The sequence below is a fragment of the Setaria italica genome, chromosome IV, assembly GCF_000263155.2.
Source record: "Setaria italica strain Yugu1 chromosome IV, Setaria_italica_v2.0, whole genome shotgun sequence".
Lineage (NCBI taxonomy): Eukaryota > Viridiplantae > Streptophyta > Magnoliopsida > Poales > Poaceae > Setaria > Setaria italica.
The window spans coordinates 889943-916101 of NC_028453.1; the positions used below are offsets into that span (position 1 = coordinate 889943).

Sequence of the window (26159 nt, forward strand, 5' to 3'; positions counted from 1 at the left end):
AAAGGCGCCGCCAAGTGCTCGGGTAGCGACTCCCTGGTTGCATGGCAGTAGGCGTGCCGTGAAGCGCCTACAGCCGTTCTGGGCGCGCGGGCACGCACCGCCGGGGTCTGCCGGGAAAGCGGCGGCACCTGTTCTGCCCCTCCCACTCTCTGGTACTGAGGTCATGGAGCCTCCTTTTGCACTGTTGTTGCTTCTTTGAGAAATGGTATTTCAATTTAAGTAGCCACGAAGACGATAGCTATATGGGCCAATATGCGGTTCAGTAAATAGGCCAGCGTCGCGATGATTACCATCAAGTGGGCCTAGGTCCACCGCTGCGTGGCCATCATATTGCCGTGGCCTGGAACAGCCGAGCGAGGGAGGTGAAGGCCAATTCATGGGCCGTCGTCGCGTAATTTCCGAGCTGCTTTTCGAATTCCGATGAGTCAATAAGTTGGTGAGGATCAGTGATGAGTCTCCTTCGTCACTGTACATTGGCTCATAAGAAGAACTGATGAACCAAGCAAACATTATTATGTACACAACAGTCCACTCCTCACACACATCTCCTTCACCGCCCGGAAAGGATCCGAGTTGGGGGAAATCAAACAAGAAATCTCTCAACAAGAACATGCCAACGTACAAACACACACTCGGATGCAAGAAACAAGAGTATCAAAAAGCTGGCTGCACAGTACACTGAAGCACAAACGAAACAGCCAAATGCATATCCAGTTTTGATTTTTTTTCCCTTTCTTCCCTCAAGGTCCTGGAGTGGATTGCTTGGTCTGTGGCGGCGGCCGGGCTACGCCGATGTGGGTGGTCAACGCCCAAAGCACGGTGATGAACTCGCCTCCCTGCACCAGCACCTCCTCGTGCCCCTTCACGCGCTCCTCGTCGTTCGACGGCGCGACGTAGACGATGAGCTCCGTCCACACGTCGGCCAGGAGCTTCCACACTGCTTCAGGATCAACCTCGTCCATTAGCAGCTTCCCTAGCTTTGCGCCGTTCAGTACAACTTTGCTCCCATCACTCTTGCCTGCTGCGGCTTCCGTTTTCTTGTTGTCTTGCTCGCTGTGACCTGGTGTTTCCACTTCAATGTCCCTTATCTGCACTGCTGTACTGGTTTCCTGCTGCTTGTTACTCTCATCCTCTGTACTGGTTTCCTGCTGCTTGTTACTCTCATCCTCTACGGCTTTCATCATCTTCTCGACCCTCGTGCTCTTCGATGACAGGAAGTACACTCGGCACCCGAGCATGTCCTTCAACTCCTTCTTCATTGCCTCAAAGACATCCTCCGCTTTTTCCTTGTTGTCGGGGAGTAGCTCAGGGTGGAAGGCCACCAAGTAGGCACAGTAATTGGACAGCTTAATCGCCACCATTCTTACATCTTCATTTTTATTGCTCGGAGGGGCACACTTGGCCTCCAAGATGCTGGTGGCAATGTGCAATGTGAGGATGACCTCGGCGGCGCTATCGCTCGTGCAAGCCTCCCTTAGAGCATGGTGTTGAGGAATCTTGTGCTTCTCCAATGCAGATGTGCCTTTGGTAAGGGGAGTGTTATTAGGATGGCGATCATGTTCCACAAGACAATCCATGATGGACTGCTTCAAGCTGTTGGGTACACCCTCTGTTCTTATCGCCAAGAAGAGTGGGGAAAACAATGGTAGGTGGGGTGGCCAACGGAGGTTCAACATGGAAAATTGCTTTACCCTAAGGGGGGCATGGCTCATCCTGCTCCGTAGCCACAGGAGACGGCGGAAGGCTCCACCAAAGGTGGGGCTCCGAGGCCAGTCGTATTTGGCCCTGAAGCTGCATAGCACTGAGACCATGAACCAATTGGAGAGTAGGAAAACAACGAACTCCCATATCTCCTCGTAGAAGAAGATGATGAATAGAAAGGCAGTTATAGAAAGGTCTACTAGGGAAAAGAAGGCTGGGGCCTTATTATCGAGGGCTTTGGCTAGAAGGCATCTGACTATTTTTGAAACTCCATGCTGCAAGGTGTAGTTGTCTCTACCGAGGCTTTTGAATGCATATCCAACATCTCCATTGCCGCACAGAATAATAGACATGAGGCACAGGACGGTTACGACTATGGGGAGAAGAAAGTAGTTTGCTATGAGGAAGAAGGGGCTCGCGAAGACGACAGGGATGACAGAGTGGTAATACTCACTGAGGAAGTTGACCTCATCATTCATCACTTGGAATAGTACATGTGCATCCTCCTTTCTTCTTTGGCCGTACAAGCCATTCAAGAGGAACTTCCGGCAGTCGCGTGCCTCTTCATCGCTCATCGCCGGCTGATGCTCAAACCTTCGACGCAACAATTTGAAGAGAGCAAACGAGAGGCAGATTCTCTTGAGGTGTTGGATTTCCTTGTGCTGACTGCCTGTCTCGGGAAGCTCCCAAACTTTACCAACAGTGATGACGCCATCGTCGTTGGTCGGAAAAAAGAACTCATACCCATCTGCAGTAGCCTTCTTCACCAACTTGTTTTCTCCCATGACAATGTACTTGCACCTCTTCAACAGCTCGTCTCCGTCCTGGACAGCTTGGTGGCGCTCTGCTTGATGCTCCTCACGTTCTAGCATCTGAGCCATGTATGAGGTGAGTACAGAAGCGTTCTTGCCATGGGCATATGAACGCTTCCCCACCTCGGTGAAGACGAATCTCTGCGCCACTTTTGTGGCACAAAGGATCCAAAGGATGCTGAACACCGCCTTCCGACCAACGCTCTTGATGTTGAAGAAGACAAGGTTTCCCAGCCAAACAACGCGGCCGGCGCGCTGGATGGTGCTCGAGTGCCCGCGCATGCGGATCTCGTCCACCTTCTTGCGGAGGAGCTCCACCAGAAGCATCCATACCAGGATCAGCCCGGCCGTCAGCGAGAGATCAGCCACGGTGGTGGTGGTGGAGGAGGAGCTCGTCGTCGTCGTGTTCCTCGCGTTCTTGGCCTCGGAGAAGAGGTAGGACATGACGGGGAGGAAGAGGGAGAGCGCCGAGGAGAGGAAGAGCCGGACTTTGGGGTCGAGGATGGCGCTCACGTCGGAGATGCCGCTGAAGAGGTTGAGGCTGAAGAAGAGGCCGGCGAGGACGAACATGATGGTGGTGGAGGAGACAATGGTGGGCTCATTGCTCTTATCTATGTAGGATGATGTGAGGTTGGAAATGTACATAGTCATATTTGGATCGCAGAATTCTCTCGGGTCAAGCTTGAGTGCAAAGTGAAGGACCATTGTGTGGTATACGGACGATTACTTGAGAGTAATCTTGAGTTTATCGTAGCTGGGGTTTGGTTTGGTTCATCTCTGGAGCATTGCATGGCTATATAAGCTAGTTTGGTGTGTGCAGTAAGCTGCGTTCGCGGTGGCCAATGGCGAATGGCATCGCGTGCTTGCCATGTTTTTTGTTTGGTGTCCGTTACAGAAGCTAGAGTACGTTGAAGCTCAGATTATTACTGGTTGACTGCGACTGGCATCACTTGCTTGCCAAGTCTTGAATTGATACAAAGTGCTTCGCATGATTATCTGCTCTAATTAATAACATTCGATCTGTGAGCTACTTTATTCGATCTGTATGTGTTTGCCTTTGGTGTTTATTAATCCCAGAATATTTTCTCTTCTTTACCAAAGGACACAGAGGACGACCATGACTCCATGAGATCGAATACGTGAGCTAGTTTCTTTAACTTTTCTGTATTTTGTCTTTGGTATTATTAATGACAATATTTCTTTATCAAAGGACTGCAGATCACTATGAGAATGCGTTAGTTTATATTAGTTCTCCTGCCTTTTTATCTTCTGTGTTTCATAATTCCACACTATCTTTACTTTACCAAATTAAAGGGCGGGCGCACTGTCTCAGTTAGGCTATTGTAGACCCTTTTGTTTTATCATGCTTTTAAAGATGCCATGCCATGTTTCTAGTAAACAAGTTAGGATTTGAGAAAATGTTTAGAGATATACACTTTGATAATATAATTAATTTCTTACAATATATAATCAATTGATACAAGTTAATTAAATAAAGATCATATTAACAATAAACATAGAGAGTAATTAAATAACCTTAAATTATTCTTATTATACGATTCGCATGATATGGTTTATGTTCTTGCTATGTTTAACCATCTAAGTATGATGAAATTCCTTAGTAGCTAGCTTAGCCCCATTCTAGGCATTCTTGAACCCTACGCTTACATAAATGGAGGAATAGGATGGCACAAAGAGGATAGTAGCCGCGACAATGGGTGGCACTTGTAACTGCATAGGGAGCCTGAGCTTCAAGAACATCTGAGTTGTTAACTGCACTGTGTGATTTACTTGGTCATTAACAAGCGAGCTCAGATGTCGCAATGTCCACATGTCAGGCACAATGTCACATATTAATTACTGTAGAAAGGTATAGCCAACGTGGTTTGATGTATAAGAATACAACATGTATATACGAACATCTTGAAACTCTCAAGCATTTTGTAAGAAGAAAAGGATGGAGGACTGATTCAATCTCACGAGGTAGTTTGCGACCACGTCACATGTTAAACCATGTTCTTGAGTGGGCATAGACCCTATTTGAAATTGTTGGACAAAATAATTTTCTCGTTCACATCCTGATCAAATAACAGAATCTAACATATATATAACATGTTATAAAGATCACATGAATTTTTTTTGTCATTTCAACCTGTTTTCAACCACGAGAACAAGAAGAGAAGGATGAATCTAGAATAGTGAATGATTTGGGGATAAAAAAATCTTGAGACAGATTAATAGACAGACATATACCCTTTATTTATTTATTTTTCAGGAAAACAAGTACATAGAAAAATTGCGTACAATGAAGCTGATCAATACTGAATGATTACTGAGACTGACACGCATGACATTGTTCCAAACTTCCAAGCAACATAGATGGTCAAGATTGCACTGTCGATCGAGTATCCTCCATTGGCTAAGCAGTCAGCACTCAGCAGGCGCCACGGCGGAATCCGACGGCCCCGCCGCCGATGTCATACAGCACCTCAAGCGTCCTCTGCTGCACGTTGCCGATGATCCCCACGGACTCGTCGTCGCCGGTGGACGCGAAGGCGAGGCAGCCGTCGAGAATGGTCCCCGACCGGTCGAGCTCCACCGTGGCGCCCCTCTCGAACACGAGGGAAACGCTTGGAACCTTGACGTCGTCGCCGACGGCATCGCTGATGTTGAAGCACGTGTCCAAGATCGCCGACGACGACGCCACCCGCGGGTACATCTTCATCTCCTTCCTGAACGCCGCCCGAAGAACACGGTACGCCTTCGGGGGCAGCCGCGTGATGATCGTTCCCGAGTCCATGACCGCGCCGGCGCTGAACGCCGACGGGGGCACGCGGAGGCGCCGCCCGGCCACGGTGATGCCCTGCAGGAGCACGAGGTAGAAGGTGTCGACGCTCATGGTCCTGTACATGGGCGTGACCGTGAACCTCGACGAGGAGGCGCGCGGCACGCCGAGCGTCAGGAAGCCGGAGTAGTTCGCCGCCGGCGGGAGGCAGTAGGAGAAGGCCTTGGTCGCCGTCTGCGACACGAGCGACGGCGAGCCGCCGCCGAGACCCATGAGCCCGTCGGCCTTGTCGCTGAACAGCTGCGCGGCGTGGCTGCAACCGAACTGGAAGTGGTCGACGGCGTACGCCGGGGTCAGCGTCAGCTTGTCGGTACTGTACGTCCCGGTGGTGTTGGAGCCGTCGCCGTAGTTGACGATGTACTGGCACTGGCGGCGCTTGGAGCAGCCATTGCCGTAGAGATCACGGCTGAGACCGTTGCAGGCGGCGGAGCCGCAGCCGATGGCCGAGTACGTGGCCGACCTAGCCGGGTTGAAGAGCTTGTCCTTCTGGGGGTGGCACGCCGTGGTGGGGCACGGGCGGCACTGCACCCACGTCACGTCGCTGCCGGTGTCGATGTGCACGGTCTGGGTGACCGCCGGCGTGCCGAGGCCCACGGTGACGACGTACTCCAAGGTGTCCAGGGAGGAGCCAAGCGTGGTCGGGACGGTCACGTCGCGGCGCTTTGCTCCAGCAGTGCCGTTGAGGCCCTTCCGGATGCGGTCGGCGCGGAGGCGGTCCCGGTGGAGCACGTCGGCCGTCGAGGGTATGGTCTCCGAGGAGGGGAACGGTGAGCAAGGGCCTCGCCGGTGGTTCAACGGCAGCCAAGTGCGACTGGAGAGTGGAATGCTCACTGAAAATCAACATAGGTAGGGTGATCAGCTGCGCATTAGTAGTACTTAGTTACTTGAAAATTAAATGTGGCTGGATGAATATAGTACCGCAACCATGGATTTCTTTTCAGAAAGGATAAACAAAAGGAGTAAAAATTAACCTCTGTGGCCGGAGCAGACGGCATTGGATTTGAGCGTGCTAGTTGTTGCATGAGCAATTGGAGAAGAAACACACAGGACAAGAACTAGCGGCAAAACAGGAATCATTGTAAATTCTCTCTAATTCTTTTTCTTCAGTGAACGTTTCTTCAAAATTCTAGCTAGCTAGTGCAGCAGGTTGTGCTTCGAAACTCTAAGCCTCGAACATATATAGGCTGTGTGGAACTGCACAGTTAGAACAGAAAGCCATTTTTCATGAACTTACATTCTAACTGATCATTAAGGCACAAAAGAAATCATACGAGTGCAACTATCTATGGGGAATATTCAATATACTCTACATGCACTATGATATCTAGTGTAGAGCATACTAATGAAATTTAGGATTCAAAATTTATCCCGCGAAAACACAATTGTACTTTTGGACAAGCTTGCAGGACTATTGTGCTATTTTCTGCATGTGCATCAAACTCGTCCATATAATAATTAGGAGGAGGATTCCTGTTCTTTTCTTTAAACTTGTGCATACACAATTAACTATAACATGTGACCAAAATGCCATCTGCATGAGCATGAAACTCTTACATGCATAATGGTTAGAAGCATCTAAGTCATTTTCCTTCATCACTATTATTCTATCTAAAGATTTCTATGATTGCATTCTTTGCAAGATGGAGGGATACTATGTATATATAGATAGTAGTGAAGTATTCTAGTTGACACGTACATGTGGTGACTTCGTAAATCTCAAAATATGTTGGCTCAATCTCTGTTAGATATCTACAGAGATAGGATGTGTGCACGCGCGCACACATTTATTAAGTTGAATGTGTACGCACGTATGTGAGTGACTGTACTTCAGAAAAAAAAATGATCCAAACCCTTGCTACAGGTTTTCAATCCCGCGTGTATTACTGTAAATGACGTGCCCAACAACCTCAAGCAACCAAACACACACATCCTTCATATTCCCGGGTCGTCTCTCCAGCCTGCAGACAATTGAGCTTAGGAATGCAAGCAAACAAGCCCTAAACCTTTCAGCCCAAGTAAGAATCAATGCAATACGTCATATCAGGCCCCTTAAACTGTTGATATATATGGTTCCTAGCATTTTATTAAACTTTATTTTTGTGATAACATTTTTAAGAGCGACTGCTCCAAGCTTTTGGAACCTGGTTCTTTTTGGAAGGACCCATATGTCTAGAATTATTCGTTATGATGATAAGAAACTTTATTTATTGGAGTAGAAACGATAATGCTAACTTAAAAAGTAGGCAATAACTTAAAAAACTTTTGTATTTCTTTCTGCAAGATGACTTGTGCTCTCTCCGAATTGAACCTTTTGTGGCCCTCTCCTTGATTTTGTGAGATGAGCCCAAGCCAAGTTTGTTCTCGGTTACATCATCATGGAGGCATGGACATCACCGAAGAGGACTGTTCCAAAATAGCAACTGCCACGTCTGCCCTCACATGGCTAAGCATAGGAGGTTAAGACCAACACCTTTTGTTTGTGTGTGTACGTAACCAAGCTGCCAATTACAAGGAGTACACTGCTCCTTTTTATGTTACTAGCAAAATGCCCGTACGTTGCTACGGTGAAATGATAATCATATTTTTAAAACTCGTGGGGTTTTTTCCTATTTCTATCACTATATATTTATTGCATTTCTGTTAACATATATCCTTATACTAAAATAATTATTCATTTCTCAAACACAATAAACCAAAATATTTATTGTTTGATGCTTTCTTGCTATGCGTGTTTGGTTAATTATTTGTTTACGAGGAGATATAGTGTCTAGCTGTTGTTCACAAGAAATAGTGTCCAAGTATTTTAAATGAAGCTTAAAGTTTGAAAGGTGGGCTATTTAGATTGTCAGAAGTGCATTGGAAATTTCTGAAACTAAAACTGGAATGTTCAGTTCCTGGTTGCCCGTGCGTTGCTACGGGTCATTACTTGCTCTCACGTTATTATACGTTTGTTTATAATATGTTAGCTTCGCTTCACAATATGTGGTAGACAATTCATCAAAGATGAGTGGCAAAAAAGACCATTACTCCATCACCATTATAAAGGAAACAACAATTACCACCCAAATATGAAACGTATAGGAAGATATCAGCAAATACTACATATCAAACAACAGTGACATCATCAGGAATACTGAATGCCTTAACAGATATCGGTTGTACCTATTTGGTGAGGACCTCTGAATACACTATATTCTTTGTGTATCTATCGGTTGTGTCTTTTTGATTCACCTTTTTCTTATTTGAAACTGGAATGTTCAGTTCCTAACCGAAAGTCAGAGCTCTCAATCTTCCAAACCAAAGATCTTTTGAGCAAAGTTCCAATCTAGAACTTGCAGCCCTATAGTACCTCTACAAGTTTGGTTAAAGGTGCTTGGAGAGTTTGTTATTGGATTTGGATGATCTGTGCTCGAGAAAAGGTAGCCTTTCGGTGCTTTGGAGATAATTGACAGGAGAAAATTCTAAAGGTTCAGTGTAACCGGTGTTTTTCCCAAAGTTCAGAGACTTTTATCTTTCGATCCTATGGAACCAAAGCCCTATCTAACACATGTAGCTCGTTGATCCAGATACATCTTTGTATAAAGACGATTTGCAAGTTTATGTTTGGATTTGGACAAGAATCGTTGGGGAAGGGACTGCTTTTCTGTATTTCTGGAGCAGCTACAAGCAGCAATAGCAGCTCGCAGCACTGCCACCACTACTTAAGCCTCCGCGGTGAAAATCCTCACGTGCCACATGCCGGCAATGCCGCCGAGGCTGCATGCAGGGGCAGCGGCAGAGTGCCCTGCTCCGGCTGGCACCCGCGCCAAATCCTCCTCCTTCGCCTCTCTGTTTTGAAGAAAGGAGAAGCTTTTTGCCCTTTAGCGCCCTCCCTTCCCTCCTTTTTCCACCTGAGCCCCCCTCTCTTCAGAATTTGGACTGCGGGTTGATTCCATAAAAATTGAGGAACTTTTTTGCAAAATGACCATGACGTATGAAAAAAAACTGGGTAGAAACCTTACTTGCTTTATGGAAAAAACATGTTAGTATGACATATTTTCACTTATATATATCAAAATGCCCGAGCGTTCCTACGATGAAATGATAATCGTATTTTTAAAACTCATGTTTTTTTCTATTTGTATCACTATATATTTATTGCATTTCTGTTAACATATATCCTTATATTGAAATAATTATTCGGCCATCAGCCGTGGCTTCTTCTCAGGGTCGGACCCGTTGTACTGCTTCAACTCCTCTTGAGTCTTAATTGTTTGCCTTACCGTTTTTGGCCCAATATCTCCCCCGACATGGCAGCTTAACTTCGCACCTGGCTCGTAGCCATCCATCTGGATTGGGCGGTCGAGACAATCACGATGCAAAACACAACTCGGACACTCGTGATGCAAAACACAACTCGGTTCCAGCATCTCATGTGAAATCCTAAGGTGACGTTTGGACGGTGGATGTGATATGAAAATGGATATAAGATGGGATACGGAGAAGTAGATTATGGATTGGGAAATAAAACTCCAATCCGAATCCATGGTTTGGCTGTGCTTAGGAAATGGTTTGGATTTAAAGCGGAACCCACGTGCAATAGAAAAAGAAAGGAAGAGGACTTGGCCGTTTTCTCTTTTTGATGCAACGGCACCGTCATAATCCAAACTGCGAGGCACCCTTATCTCTGGTTCTCTCTTCTCTTCGTCCACGCTGGATCTTACCCCGTATTCGTGTTTAGGTTCTTTAATTTGGGTCTAGATTTTCTACGGGACCCACAAACTAATTAAAAAAAGGACGGTCCTTATCTTTTGGTGCCTTGTTCGTTCACAACCACATGGTGCTACTCGAGCTCCGAGGCGAGCAGCACACTCTGCCACAGCACGACAAGACCGAGGCTTCAGCTGCGTGCGATTCGAGTGGCGGCGGCGACCACTACGCGCGGCACCTGCGGTGGCGAGGACCATGCGTAGCATCTACCGTGGCTGCGCTCCCGCTCGTGTGGCTGCGGTGGCGGTGGCTTCGCTTCCCTCCGCGTAACTCCGAGCGCAAGCCATGCGGCGAGCTCCGACGTCCACAGCATGCTCCGGTCCCGACACTTCAAGCTGCTGCGGTTCCTCTCGCATGTGCGCGCGTGTGGACAACGCACGGGCATCAGTACGGCGGCTGCGGCGGGGAGATCCGGGCGGCCGCGGATGGGAAGCTCCAGTTGGCGAGCTCTGGGTGACGGCTTCAGCGGGGGAGATCCGGGCGGCTGCGGATGGGGAGCTCCAAGCGGGCGCGTGGCGCCGCCTCGGCAACGGGCGGGCGGCGCGGCCGTGGTGGGGCGCCCCGCTCCGGCCGCTGCCCGCGCCCCGTCCCCCTCCTTCGCCTCCTTGTTTTGGATTGGAGAAAGGAGAAGTTTTTTCCCTTTAAACCCCCTCTCTTTCCTCCTTTTTCAATCCGACACCCAGACTATTCATAATAATGGACTGCGGGTTGATTACACAAAACATCAGGGTTTTTTTTGCAAAATGACCACGACGTACGAAAATCCAGGCAGAGGCGTTACTTGCTTTAATAATAGGTAAAGATAATGCAAATGCATGTGCTTTCTATATAACCAGGAATAATCAGCAATCTTACTACTACTAATCGGAGGCTCCCTTTGAAGCCTCTAGGTGAAGCCACCTAGGATTCCTAGCTGGACACTCTAGAAAAAGAGTGAAATCCTAGAAATTCTCACAAAAAAAGCAAAACATCTAACCATCAATCTATAGATTCAAATCATCATAGCCATTGGATCTATTATGTTTTCTAAAAAATTACCCACCTATGCCATTATGAAAATAGCCTAAAGTAACCCCCTAAAACTATATATAAATTACCCACCTCTACCATTATAGAAAATAAACTAAAGTAACCCGTAATCTTAATCAAAATTACCCACTTATGCCATTGTAAAAAATATTTAAAATAACCCCCTAATTTGCGACTGAATTGCCTACCACTATTACTTAAAAAACTTAAAGTAACCCCTTAAATTTGTATCTATATTACCCACACATGCTATTATTAAAAATAACATGAGGTAATAACCCTACGTAATGTACAACAATATATGATTCTAAATTGTCTATATCTTGCACTATTGGTATACGATATAATAATTAAGGTTTATACGCATGATGTGTGTCACCATTTATAATTAAAGATATAAAGTGATGGGAATATAATTTCTATGCTAAATTAAAGATATAAAGTGATTGCATAGAGTAATTATTAATTAAAAATTAATCACAACTGAATAAAGATAGGTACATACCTATATAAGTATTATGTTGAAGTATTGGAAAAATAAGAGAGTAGTAGGTAAACAATTTTGATCATTAGCTAAGAGTTTAATTTGTAAATAATTTTCAAATACAATAGCTTCTAAAAATATTAGTCCGTGCGGGAGCACGGGTTGATGGACTAGTGACCACAAGATCATATCCGCCTTTTGCTTTGCCTTTGCTCGATCCAATTCCTGGCAGCGTCCTTAACACACAACGTTTTAAGCACTCTTGCGAATAACAGCTATACTCTTCTAGCTGTTCAGAATCAGTACGAGATGCGTGCATCATGTCCTTCTTTATTGGTGCTGCCTTTGATGGACAAGCATCTTTTTGAAAAACAAAGACCTTATTTTTCATACAAAAATGCCACTAACTAACTCTTGTTTTCAAACAATCATACAAACATGCATGGTCAGTACGTATACCTGCACGTATCTACGTACACTAGCATGACTACTCTCTCTCTCACATCAAGCAACGCCTGCGCGTGCGACGATCTATTAAAAAAACGTTCAGCGGCAGCCAGCGCGCCACTTTGATTTTTATGCAAACCAATACATTATTAGCTGCACAAGGCACAAACCAATACGAACTTAAGCATGGCACCTCCAGCTCCGGCGCCTCAGGCGGCTGCGACGAGGGCGACGACGAAGAGCGTGAAGGCCCCGACCGTGAAGCAATTAATACATCATAGCAGCTCTGATGGCGGTCCTGGTCGCGGCGATCATCGTCACCGTCTTCTTCATCGTGCTTAGCCCCGTGCGCATCCTCATTTTCGTCGCCGACGCGAGCAGCCACCACTAGGTCATAAAATATCTGTGCTGGTGGCTAAAAGGGATCTGTGCTGGTGGGCCGAGCACCCACCAACAACCTTGAGCCAGTACAAATGGCGTCTGTAATGGCGGGTGCTCGCCCGCCAGCATAGACCGCTCTGTGCTGGCGGGCGACGTTAGCCACCCGCCAGCACAGATGCTTTCCAATCCAATATATTATTTCCCGTGAGGTATTTATAATTTCTATTTCCCGCCAGTTGTTAGCCCGTGAGTTATTTATAATTTCTATTTCCCGCTAGTTGTTAGGCGTTAAATTGAAATATGTATCTCCAACCATTAGTGCCGGTTATCGCCAGTTGTTAGCTGGTTGGCGGCGGGATTTCTTTTTTTATTTTTTAATACCCCTTTAGCACCGGTTATTTGACCCTGTAGTAAAGACCCCCCTTTAGTACTGAAGTAGCAATACTGGTTGCACAACCGGTACTAAGTGGATTAGTACTGGTATTGAACACTTTCCCCAGTAGTGTTCCCCGATGCCGCTCAAGTTACCGGCGTACCACCAGCTCCACTGCCGGTTCTTTGCGTGTAGTTTACCTAATGGCCACTCAAGCTCAAGTCTCAACTAGTGCACTAAAAAGCAAAATCAAACCTATAAACCCAGCCCTCAAACACGTATATGTTCCTTTCTTCAAACTCTTTGAAACAAAAAAAAAAGAGTGTGCTAAGTACTTCGGTTCCATATCTCTTCTTTATTTAATCAAAATCAAACTTTGGTCCTGCTAGAGCGAAAACGAGATTGTTGGCTTGATGACTGGGAACATTAGCTTACAAAGATGGAGTATCACACAATAAAAATATGCAATAGATAAATCAACTACTGACCCGAGATTTTTAATGTTTAAGACTAATTATAAAGGAATTTCCTGCAGGGAAATGGGGATAAGAGCCCATTGACACCTGATTTTGTTGTATGGAGACTCAAATCCTACCACTATGACTCGAGAGTGTTGTTATTAGGATTTGTATTAGAAATTGAGTGTTGGCTCCTACAAGCATGTTTGAGGGGTTAAGAGTGACTATATTACTATATAAACAAGATTTGGAGACCATAATGATCAATCAAGCCAAGAGGAAACAAATTAAGGAAACACAAGATCTCATCTAAGATTTGCAAGGTAGGAGCGCTCAAAAGGTTTAGGCTAGGTAATTTATAGTACTAGATTCTTATATAGGATGAGAATGAGAGAGTTCTAAAGGATCAAGTAGAGTTGTGAGCGAGCGACAATCACTTATACTTGTGTAGAGTTCTATTTAAAGGCCTTGTCGGCTTTGCCAAAATATTATCCTATTTGTTGTGGTTGCTTCAACGCCTTCATCAAGGGTCCTCTACAAGGTTCATCTACATCATCACTCTTCATATGGTGTAAGCTTGTTTCATACTCACAATATCGTTTCTAGATCCGAGGATTGTTGCCCACAATTAGGGTATTAGAACTTGATAGTATTCAGGGTGTTCTCCAACGAGGCAATAATTGAGAGGTGAGACAATGAAAATAAGGCCAAAACTATTCAGCTCAAGTAGCTAGGAACCAATATGCAATAGGATGACATTCCTTCCTTCACACTAGGCCAAAAAACGTTTTTGCTAGTGGCTAAAATAGGTTTATGCTGGCAAGTATAGCACCCGCCAGCAACCTTGAGCCAGCACACTAGTGACCGGATGTTGGATGAGAATCCGGTCGGTACTTTCAACCCGCGCAAGCACTTGCATATAGCCAATCTCTCATCTGGTTAGGTTGTAGCTAGACGGGGGAAGGTATTGCTTACCATTAGGAAGTTCTTGTGGGTGGAGCTTTGGCCTGATTTTAAGGTCAACCATATCCTTACGTGATTTTAGTTTGTCCTTTGCCTTTTCTGATAAGCCCAAGAATCCGATGGTGCTATCAAACACATTCTTCTGAAGATGCATCCCATCAATGGCATGACGCATCACCAGCTCTTGCCAGTATGACAAATACTTAAAGAAGATAGACATATTCTTAAATGGCACGTCGGCGATGCATGTAGTTTCAGCTTGCTTCCTTCCCATTTTCATATTATCAACACCAGCTAATGACTTCATACCGAGTTTGAACTTGACCTTCTCGCACATTTCAAATACTATTTTACCTATAGCCGGTTGCGGAGCAAAATCATTCTCGTTGGTGCCATCAAAAAAGTCCTTCATCCTGCTACATTTGTGTGTCTTCAATAAGAACCGTGTATGCCGCATGTACACTGTCTTCATAGATCCCTTAAGGTACACATATGATGTTCCATCCAAGCAAACTACGCATACTTTCTTACCTTTTACCTGACCTGTCAGGAAAAATAGGGTGGGATAATCATTGATGGTAACAAAGATAATGACCCTTAGTGTGAAGTGCTCCTGTCTGTACTCGTCCCACATCCGAACCCCATCCTCCCAAAGCTTCTGCATATCTTCCATCAATGGCTCAAGGAAAACATCTATGTTGATGCCAAGTTGCTTTGAGCCTTGTATGGGAATGGTTAGCAAAAGGAACTTTCTCTTGTGACGTAGCCATGGGGAAGGTTGTATATGGTCCTCGGCATTGCCCATGTGCTGTGCGTGCTGCATCTTTCACCAAATGGATTAATGTCGTCTATACTCAACACGAACCGCACATTCCTTTTTTTCATGGGAAAACTCTAGATGATTGGCATCGGAGGTCCTCCACTGGCAAGCATCAGAAGGGTGTTGAAGTTTTCCGTCAGCCTTTACTGGGCGATTGGCATGCCAAGTCATCAGTTCAGCGGTTTTTGGGTTTGAGAATAAACGCTTCAGATGGTCCACCACCGGCAAGTACCACATCACCAAGGTAGGAACTCTTCACTGAGTCGTGTTAGTACCTATATAGGATTCGTCCTCCACTTGAACACTAACATTTTTATTTGCACCCTTCTTCCTATTATTCCTAATGGAGGAACCAGCACGGTCCTTATAGAAATCGGCAGTACTTTTGCAACGGCTAGAATCGCAATTTGAACACTTTTCCAATGCTGTGTACTCACCACGGTACAATATGCAGTGGTTCCTGCACGCACGTATCCTTTGCACATGCATCTTCAATAGATTGATAATCTTCTTTGCTTCGTATTTGTTTTTGGCACAAATTTAGGCTTTAGGAGCAATTTGCCCAGTAAGGAGATCATTGAAACTATTGTCTGACTAGCCGAATTTAGCCTTCAGGATCAGAAGATGAAGGACAAAACGCAAGACTATCCACTCCTTCCCACAGCCCTCATACATACGGTCCTTTGCTACCTTTTTGAGTGTCTCAAAATTCTCTAACCCTTTAGGACTTTCTAGCAACACTTCCGGTTCAATGTGGCGCAACATGTCCTCCATATCAACATTACGTTCCTCGTCCACCTATGGTTCCACACGTGCATCTGTTTGATCACCATTTTCATCTCCATGGTCATATAATCATCATCCATTATAACATGATCATTTTCATTTGCATCATCACCACCCACTTCATCATAGCCAGTGTCGATGTCTGTGTTGTTGAAAGTACCTCCTGCCTCACCATGATGGGACCAAATTGTGTATTCATCCACAGAATCTCACTTTATCAAATGCCTCTTGATAACATCATTATCCTCTCATATAATATTGTTGCTGCGGTCAAAACGCGGACAATGTATTTGCATTGTCTGGCAACTACAACCATACTTCTCCGCAGCCTTGATAAACTTTGATACCTCTAACATGAATGTATGCGAATGTCTCCGTATGCCATACATCCATACTCTATGATCCACCTTTAACTACCTATGACAATAATTGATAAGTGCGAAGAAAAATAATCAAATTTCATTCTATAGTAAATTAATCAAACACAATTCTATATTACATTAAATGAAAATTAATTAAACTATGGATGTAATAAATAATAAGTAGGAAGAAATATAATCAAAATCAATTCTATATTACCCTAAATGAAACTCAATTAAACCATAGATGTAATAATTAATAAGTAGAAAGAAAAACAAACTCAATTATATATTAAATTCAATCAATCTCATTAATTAAAACTATGGATCTAATAATTAATAAGTAGGAAACATATAATCAAACTCAATTCTATATTACTTTAAAATGGCAAACATAGTATTGTAATGGTTATAATATGACCATATAATTTTATTTACAAAAATAATCCATCTCTAATTTATTTATCTCTCTTCCCTCCTCTCTCTTCTAGGTTTAGATCTAGATGACAACCTAATGAAGCTAGAAATGATGGATAGAAGTTGAAAAAGAAGATTAGAATGGCACAAGCTCACCTTATATAGCCACCTCCTCCAAAGAAATCAAGAGCAAAACCTTCCCCTTGAATTTGGTGTTTCTGGAGCTTTTCCCGAGCTCCTCTTGGGCAAACTCCCAATGGAAGGTTGGTTGGGGAAGAAGCTATCCACGGTCTTATCTGGGCGAGATCTGTGCTGACGGGCAACATAAGCTACCCACCAGTACGGATGGGGTGCATCTGTGTTAGCGGGTGCTTAGGTCGCCCACCAGCATAGTGGCACTTGTGCTGACGGACCCTCCCCTGCCGGCCCAAGGAAGCTTTGTGCTGGCGGGTGTCAATCACGCCCGCTAGCATGCTAAATTCCCTGTGCCAGCACAAATCAATTCTGGCGTAGTGTCATGCAGTCTGGAACAGGAATTTTTTTCTTTTCTTTATGAATACACACATTATTAAAGTATCCATCCACTCAAAAAGACTTGTTTCAGGTTTTGTGTCAATTTGTTTAAACATTGGTGATCGTTACCATCTTTTGACGTAAATTGATCATATGAAAGAATAGAATTATCTTGAAATTAAAGTCGATGTCATATTATAACAAATTCTCTACATTTTGCATAGATTGATATACGCTAGTAATGAGTAATCAAGATAATGTATTGGCAACCATGCATGTTGTCAATATCTAATAAAATGAACTATTTCGTGACTGTACCTGAGGGTGCTCCTGCCACTCATTAGTTGTATTAAAGCTACGGTTTCTAAACATGCAAAAGTGCTTATCGCAAAATTTACTCAAATGCTGGCAGATGCATGGCTGCCAGCATTTGAGTAAATTTTGCGATAAGCATCTGGGTTTCTTTTGCTAAAACAGTTTTTAAAAGTGGCTGCCCACCTCCAACAATAATCCCATCCCTAGTCTGCTAGTTCTTTTAAAAATGTTGAAAGGGCCCATGCGTAGCTCTTATAAAATTATTGACGATAAGAATAGAATAAAAATGATTGTGCTAACCCAGAGCTGACACGGACTAGTCTTTTGCTTTCCGGATAGATGGAAATCGTTAGCGCTCTCTTTTTTCTATGGCCAAATGATACTCTCTTCTTTACTTGTCGGACATTATGTTGGCATCAAACGATCACACCATGCATGGAAGTCATCTCCCGTGCCCATCATCATGCATATGCATCGACGAGCAATACTGGACAAAGTCGCCACTGCCAGTGACCGCCCTCTCCCTTGCCACACGCTGCGTTCATGTTCTTACCAGCCAGGTTTTACAGGAGGTCAGGGACGTATGGATCCAATGCCATGAGGCAGCCCCGGCACGCCATCACCGGCTAAACCTTAAGATACCCCGTAGGGCTTGCTAAATTTTTAGGATGTCAACAAGGCTATATATGTTAAATCTCTACAATTCAGAGTTTGCAAGCACAAGTAAGAAATCTATCAATGTCAAGATATAACATTGTAAGAAAACGAATTAGAGTTTACAATTTAAAAATTTGTGGTTGTCTTGTGTTACACATATGTGTGTAAAAGAACCCTAAGAGTTTGCAAGCTGCTACATGCCACTGACAGTTTGATGCATTAATAATATTACAACGCCACAAGTAAGAAATCTATCAATGTCAAGATATAACATTGTAAGAAAACATACAAGAGGTAGTGACTACCCAATTGAGACGGATCGCAAGCCCACAAGTTATCTTTACTCTTTAATCGGTTACACGGAATATGAACACACACACACACATGGTTACTAATGTCTGTGTATGTTAGTACACAAGATAAAGTAACTGATTCTGATGAGATATTGATCATGTGATATCCCAAGAATTTTTGGTGGAGAAGAACTAAAGGGACAAAAAAAGGGGGGAGGCTAGGTGGCAGGAGTGGAGGAAACAATCTAAGGACAAAGTGATCCCATTACAAAAAATTGAGTGGAAGAATCATTTGCTAAATTAGCAGTTTAAAGTTTGTTGACTTAGTTTAAAGCTGGAAACTCATCATTGTTCCCCAAAGATTTAGCAGAGTAGAAAAATGCAGGAGGTTGAGCCTTCTGAAGCTTTCCTGCTTTAAGGATTTGGCATCTCATAGACAATCTTACGGTAGAATACTTTATTTTTAGCTTCCTTTTCATTTAATCATGCACTCGTGTTTCTCACCCATATTTCATATACAAGGAAGGGGGGCTATAACCTATATGGCCTTCCTTTTCTCCAATGATGCTGTCCTGTCTCTCACTTTCAAGCATCATACTTCATCAATTTGAGGCAAACACCGAATGCATGGTTGCCTTTTGAGATCACGATATATATAATAATTGTGATTAGGAGCTTTGCAGCATGGAGGAGTCCTTAGAAGGTTCCTTTCTCCGCTTTTCCAATGTTTATAATTGGTGGTACATCATCTTTGCATTTTGAAGGGCTATAAAAGATCTATATTTATCGTTCTAGACATTACAGCTAAGTCATTGCAGCCATAAAGACCTTCAAAACAGTAAAGAGTTTTCTTTGAGCCAAATTCAATTAAGAATCAGTACGCGTGTTTCATGCATGACTATAAAACACTTTAGAAAGAGTACCTTCGTTCCTTTGGTATAGTTGCTTTGGAACTTCTTTTCTTTGTCAATGCACACACTACCAATGCAAATTATTTGATGCTCTAATGCTAATCTTTTGGCCATGAAACAAAGAATTAGAAATGAGCCACATATTAGGTTATTCTACTCCTTTTGAATCTGATTCTCTCCTTGCACAATAACCTGTGAAATTATGTTGGCTCATAGCCTCCGGAAAATATGTTACAAAATATTCATCCGTTGCAAAGGGCACAGTTATTGCAGTGTCTCTACCCACAAATTAATGATTAGGAAGAGAATTTGTTGTATTAAGGCGTGTTTAGCGGCAATACTTCAAATGTCTGGAAGAGGTGCCATGTAGGATTTTATCTGACATGTAGGTCATAAAGAGATACAGTCTAGCAATTAAAAATGGGCATGAGAGAAAACCCTTTATAGACAAAAATTTTCCCTATTATAGAGATGTCTTCTATTATTTATGGCCACACATTATTATTTTACTGTTTCCACTACGGAAACAGTAAAGTTGCCGAGTGTTTTCTGTTCGCCGAGTGCATTATCTCGGGCACTCGGCAAAGGACGTGTTTGCCGAGTGTCAAAATGAAAACACTCGGCAAATATTATACACTCGGCATAAATCCTATTTGCCGAGCAGCCGACACTCGGCAAACAATTGACACTCGGCAACTCTTAACCACGTGACCGGCACGTGCGGCGTCCGTTAGGGGGTGTGCCGGATGTTAGTTCTTTGCCGAGTGTCCGCCGTCGACACTCGGCAAAGATTGAATATTTACCGAGTGTTTCCTAGGACACTCAGCAAACATGAATATGTGCCGAGTGTTTTTTCGACACTCGGCAAACAAGAATATGTGCCGAGTGTTTTTTGCGACACTCGGCAAAACCAAAACAATTTTTCCCTCCTCCACCCTCCAAACTTTTTGTACTCCCCACGTATGACATTTGGCACTGCATGTTAGAAGGTGGTCTATTTCTTGACCTGTTTGTTATATTTAATGAATTAATTTCATTTAGAGAAATTTGTTGATTTAAGTCAAATTTGAACTGCAAGTGATTGGAATGGAATAATATGAGTGGAAAAATCATATTCATGTTAATGAGTCCGAATTGAGGTCTCATCTGGGAAATCAAAAGAAATTTTGAACATTTTGTTAAGAAAACACGACCACGAACGTGTGGCCGAATGATTTTTTAATTCTCAAAAATACAAACGAAGTTTGAAAATCATGAGATTTGCCAAGATGCTATGATTTCATATGTGGAGGCTGTGGTAAAAAATTGAGAAGGTTTCGCACAAATTTTGACATATGATGCTTAGAAATCGAAGCATCTCCGGAGAGGATTCGTAGAAGTTGGAAGGATCCGGTAAGATTTTGAGTCGAATTGATACTTGAATTTGGCATTGCGTTCAATTTTTTTTTATAGGCCATAGACAACATAGATTGGTTCATGTCAAATTTTGGGAATTTTTCGTATCCATTTGATAATTTTTATTTATTAATTGCAATTATATAAATTTAATAGATATAAATTCAATATGAGCTATAAATCCATGAAATAATGGAATAATATTAGTAGAAAAATGAAATAGGCATTGTTTAGTGAATTTGACTAGGTTTTTGCAAAGTTTACAGACTTTAAATTACTAAAACATATTAGTGAAAGTTTACACATGAAATATAAGCGTACTTTGCTGAGTGTCGCATCGAGGCACTCGGTAAAGCAGACACTCGGCAAACATTTCCGCGGGCCACTTCCCAGCGATGGTACCATTCGAAAATCTGAAAAAAATAAAAAATACCTTTGCCGAGTGCCCGTGATCTAGCACTCGGCAAAGCCTGGAAAATCCGAAAAAAATAAAAAAGGCCTTTGCCGAGTGCCCGCGATCTAGCACTCGGCAAAGCCTGGAAATTAATCCGGCCCACCCCCACCCTAACTCACGCACATGCACACACCAAGTCACCCACACCCACACACCCACACGCGCCGCACGCGCCGCCCGTGTCGCCCGCCCACGCCGCCCGCCGGTCCCCGGCCCCCGGCTGCCGGACCCACGCCGCCCGCCGGCCCCCGGCCCCCGGCTGCCGGACCCACGCCGCCCGCCGGCCCCTGGCCCCTGGCCCCGCGCTACCCCCGGTCCCACGCCGCCGGACCCGCGCCGCCGGGTCCCCGGCCCTGCGCCACCCCCAACCGTCGGCCCCCGCGCCGCCCCCGGCCGCCGGCCCCCAGCCCCGGCGTGCCCCGCCCGTCCTCTCACCCCTCTCTGCCAGTGCCCCTCACCTCTCTTCTGGTAATTCTTCAATCTTTGTTCTTCAAGTTAGAAAATTGAAATTAGAAATTAGAAAAGGTAGAGAGGTGGTAGGATGAATTAGAAATTAGAAAAGGATAGAAAAGAATGTTTGACTTGGCAATCTAAGGTATAAGAACTGTATGTGGATGTCGGCCGATATTGGATTGGCGACGGCGTAATCGACACGACCTCTACTCGCACTCTCTCCCAGATCCGAGCAAGGAGCACGGACTCGAGCCCGGCAATACGGCCACGACCCACCACTGCACAGTTCCAGATGGAGGCTCTCCAGGTTCTTTCTCTTCCATTCATCGTTCGTTCGTTGTTATACTTTAGCTTTGCATTATAACATTGCAATGAAATATTGTAGGCCCAGGTGGAAGCAGCAAGGAAGCAACAAGAGGAGATGGCGGCACAGATGGAGGAGATGCGGCGGAGGATGGAGGAAGAAAATCGGATGAGGATGGACCAGATGTTCCAGTACATGCAGAATTTTGCTTCGAGCATGGGTCAATCTTTGCCTCTGCCACCGATGATGTTCCCTCCGCCTTAGCCACCCACAACTACTCCTGTGAGTCACTTGACACATTGTGCTTAAGATTGAATACTTTAATTTTGACAACTTTAGATGTTAGCTTAGAATGTCCTATCCTATGTGCAGAATCAATCGGCGGCTTCGAATAATGAAGATCAAGATTTGTCGCAGTGGTCTCCTTAGCCTCCACGGAACTAGACGACTTAGTTGTGAACTTGGATGAAACTTAGTTGTGACTTGAACTTGGATTTATGGCTTTGTTTCATGCTTATGTTGGATTATGCCTGTGATGTTTATGAATAATGCTTGTAATGGTGGTTGTGAATTATGCCTGTGATTGTTTATTACAAATGCCTGTGATGATGTGTATTGTGAATTGAGAGGGATCCGTTATACGTGACAAAATGGGTAAAAAAGGGGGTATTGTCCACTTTGCCGAGTGTTACACTCAGCAAAGAGAGGCTTTGCCAAGTGTTTTGGCTTTAACACTCGGCAAAGGGGGGCAGTTGCACCGCCTGCTGTCTCTTCTTTGCCGAGTGTTTTGGCTAACACTCGGCAAAGGTCCACGTATTTGCCGAGTGCCACGACCATGACACTCGGCAAAGCGCCACGTATTTGCCGAGTGCCAAGGCGCCGACACTCGGCAAACCTCCTCGTTTTCACCGTGTGCCTCAAGGCCGACACTCGGAAAAGATTCATCTTTTTGACGAGTGTATGCCGTCTAGCACTTGGCAAACGCGCCATTAACCTGGACGCCGTCACCGCTATTTTCGCCGAGTGTGTTTTTGGCCGTCGGCAAAACGTTTGCTGAGTGCTCGAGGTTTGACACTCGGCAAACATCTGTTTGCTGACACAAAATTTGCCGTGTGCCGTATGCCGAATGTTACACTTGGCAAACTGTTTGCCGAGTGTTTTGGGTCTTCGCCGAATGCCTGTGGCACTCGGCAACTTTACTGTTTCCCGTAGTGCACCTGCATGGGGCATCCCGTAGTGCACCTGCTTGGGGCACAGGGGTAAGTACACGCGCCAACACCTCTCTTTATTCAACTGATTTTTTTAAGAATGCAACCTGTTGATCACCCATCACCGTGTGAAATGAAACAAAAATTAAGCTATAGCTAGCAGAACTAAAAAATTAATATTTGGTGACAGAGATTCCACACCAGAACGGCACCTGGGTACCATTGCATCACCCGCTTGGGCCGTGCTCGCCGTCGCCATCAGGTGACGCCGCGAAGCCGCCGTCCTTGGACGACCTGCTCCGGCAGGACCAGCTCCGCGTCGACCACATCCACAGGAGGCTGTCGGGAGACGTCGGCGACGACAAGGGCTCCCACAAGCCTCCGGCTGACGCCGAAGTAAGCCAGGTTAACCACCAGCCCTCTGGTGATTTCGGCGTGGGCTCCCCCAACACCAACTCCAATGTATGTAGGAACTGATTTGAGTACCTGAATTGGTTTTACTATGAAAAATCTTCCTCCATCTTAACCTCACTATCACTACTGTCTCTTACAATGTCTTGCAGCCGCAGAGCATTGATCTGGCGGCGACCGGCGGCGGTCGGCCGAGGCTGCCTGGAGTGATCCAGACGCTGGTGCTCGACACGGCGAGCGACGTGCCGTGGGTGCAGTGCGTGCCGTGCCCCATCCCGCCGTGCCACCCGCAGACCAACACCTTCTACGATCCGACCAAATCTCCCACCTACGCCGCCTTCAGTTGCAGCTCCTCGCCCTGCCGGCAACTCGGCCCCTACGCCAACGGCTGCGTCAGCAACCAGTGCCAGTACAAGGTCACCTACCCCGACGCTCGTCGTCGTCGGGGACGTACGTCTCCGACGTGCTCACCATCAACCCCACAAACTCCATCGCCAAGTTCCAGTTCGGCTGCAGCCACGTCGAGCAGGGCACCTTCAACAACCGCACCGCCGGGATCATGGCGCTCGGCGGCGGCCCGGAGTCGCTCGTGTCCCAGGCCGCCTCCATCTACGGCAACGCCTTCTCCTACTGCGTCCCGCCGACGGCGAGCCACAAGGGGTTCTTCCGCCTCGGCGTGCCGCGCGTTGCCGCCACCAGGTACGTGGTGACACCCATGCTCAGGTACAAGCAGGTGCCCACGTTCTACCGCGTCCTGCTCCGGGACATCGCCGTCGCCGGGCAGCGGCTCAACGTCCAGCCTGTGGTGTTCGCCGCCGGGTCGGTGCTGGATTCCCGCACCATCATCAGCCGACTGCCGGCGACGGCGTACCAGGCGCTGCGGGCGGCGTTCAGGAACGCCATGAGGATGTACCGCATGACACCCCCCAAGGGGATCGGAGCCTGGATACCTGCTACGACTTCACCGGCGTCGTCGGCACCGTCCGGCTGCCGAAGATGGCGCTGGTGTTCGACCAGAACGCCGTCGTGGAGCTTGACCCGTCGGGGATCCTGTTCAACGACTGCCTCGCCTTCATCCCCAACCGCGACGACAACATGCCTGGCATCCTTGGCAACGTGCAGCAGCAGACGATCGAGGTGCTCTATGATGTCGGCGGCGGGGCGGTAGGGTTCCGCCGTAACGCGTGCTGAGCGCGACGGCGGCCGGGAGGATCCTCTGCTCTCGACGTACGAGCCGGGGAGTTTTTAAGCTGATCCACACGCCTTTACAAGCAGTAAATAAAACCATGATTTGCATTGGTGCGAGGCTTTTGCCTATGTATATGATTTGCCTTTAATTTATCGTTGTGCTATCCGGGTGGGGTGGTCTGGTGTATTACCATGTATGTTTTTATAATTTAATGCATAACTCATATATTATGTTGTTTTTTAAGTTGTCCTATAATAATTGCGTAAACCTCTAAATCTATATGTGGAACAAATATATGATGCGAGTGTATTGCAAACTTGTACAATGGTTACGAAACCTCTTCATCTTACGAGTCTATTAGAGATATACAGCTTAATTCTGGAAACGAATGCTCCAAACTTCATAGGCAATCGACTAGTGGTCGCGTACGCTTAGAAGTCAGCATCATTTTCGGAAAACTTCACACACCTTCTTCTTCTAAGTAATGGTGAGTACACTTATGGTTGGTACTCAGCAAGGTCACAAGAGGTAACCAGAATAACGATTTAAGTCAATCTTCAAGTTTATTAATCATGTGAGGGTCCAGGCCGCTCTTGACGGTGAGCACGGCTGATATATCAGTTTTACACTCTGCAAAGGTTGTACACTTTCACCACAAGTCACGTAAAAGTTCAGAAGAACTTTGGACCCAACCATGCTGTGCAAAAGTAGGCACTTATCACACTACCAAGGTGTGAATGCATAGGGACGCTACAAGGCCTTTACAAAGATTACCTAATAAGAAGTAGCCCGCTAAGGTTTCCGGATCAGTAGCAAAGCATAAATCTCTCTCAAGACTGCGAAGCTACCATAGTGCAGATCAGTCTAAGGGTCGAGTTATACCCCATCTGCCGCCGCCCCCTTGCCCTTTCGGTAAGACCGCTTCAAACTAGAGTCTCTAATTAATTAGCCAAGAGCAGAGCCATGTAGTTCTTGTGGTTGCACTATTTTCTTGGGTGGTCGCTCTATGTTCCGATTACTGCAAGGTATTTTGTAAATAAGCATAGATAGAAGGATGGTTATGGACACTTACCTTTCTCCAACGAAAAGTTGCTCTTACTGCTCTTCAGTTCTTGCACTCTTGAAACTCTAAATCTTCAAAGCTTTCGAATAACAATCTTTCTACTCGAAGCAATCACCGGCATAAACATACAAGCAAACAAACAAGTACAACTAAGAACAATATACCAATCAAAGAAAGGCTTTAAAAGAATGCACTAAAGGATAGGGCTCGATTCTAGGATCACACGAACGCGAGGACCTAAGGTTGAAAAGGTATAACTATCGAGAGATTTGGATTATAAAATAAAAGACAAGAGCTACATGCTTCATTCATTTTAATTGAGAAAAACAATATAAAGATATTTTAGAGAAATATCCTTAGTTGGAATTA

General features: G+C 45.3%; 2 protein-coding genes and 1 pseudogene across 2 annotated transcripts; 1 reads left to right on the forward strand and 2 right to left on the reverse strand.

Moving 5' to 3' along the window:
- Positions 1 to 433: 433 nt before the first annotated feature.
- Positions 434 to 3367, reverse strand: LOC101771213. Its single transcript, XM_004964322.4, has one exon. The coding sequence runs from the start codon at positions 3216 to 3218 to the stop codon at positions 741 to 743; it is 2478 nt and encodes an 825-aa protein (XP_004964379.1). The 5' UTR covers positions 3219 to 3367; the 3' UTR covers positions 434 to 740.
- A 1384-nt stretch (positions 3368 to 4751) lies between these two features.
- LOC101771613 (aspartyl protease family protein At5g10770) lies at positions 4752 to 6558 on the reverse strand. Its single transcript, XM_004964323.3, has 2 exons — positions 6330 to 6558; positions 4752 to 6188 (listed from the first exon to the last, which is right to left on the reverse strand). The coding sequence occupies exons 1-2, from the start codon at positions 6433 to 6435 to the stop codon at positions 4948 to 4950; spliced, it is 1347 nt and encodes a 448-aa protein (XP_004964380.1). The 5' UTR covers positions 6436 to 6558; the 3' UTR covers positions 4752 to 4947.
- Positions 6559 to 12356: 5798 nt separating this feature from the next.
- LOC101780811 lies at positions 12357 to 24917 on the forward strand (annotated as a pseudogene).
- Positions 24918 to 26159: the final 1242 nt, after the last annotated feature.

What these genes read in the sequence shown, in the direction of transcription:
- LOC101771213 (XM_004964322.4), bottom strand. Translation starts at nt 3,218, where the DNA reads ATGGTCCTTCACTTTGCACTCAAGCTTGACCCGAGAGAATTCTGCGAT.
- LOC101771613 (XM_004964323.3), bottom strand. Translation starts at nt 6,435, where the DNA reads ATGATTCCTGTTTTGCCGCTAGTTCTTGTCCTGTGTGTTTCTTCTCCA. An exon ending in CGTCTGCTCCGGCCACAGAG is followed by an intron (nt 6,189 to 6,329) that starts GTTAATTTTTAC and finishes GTTGATTTTCAG; the next exon opens with TGAGCATTCCACTCTCCAGT.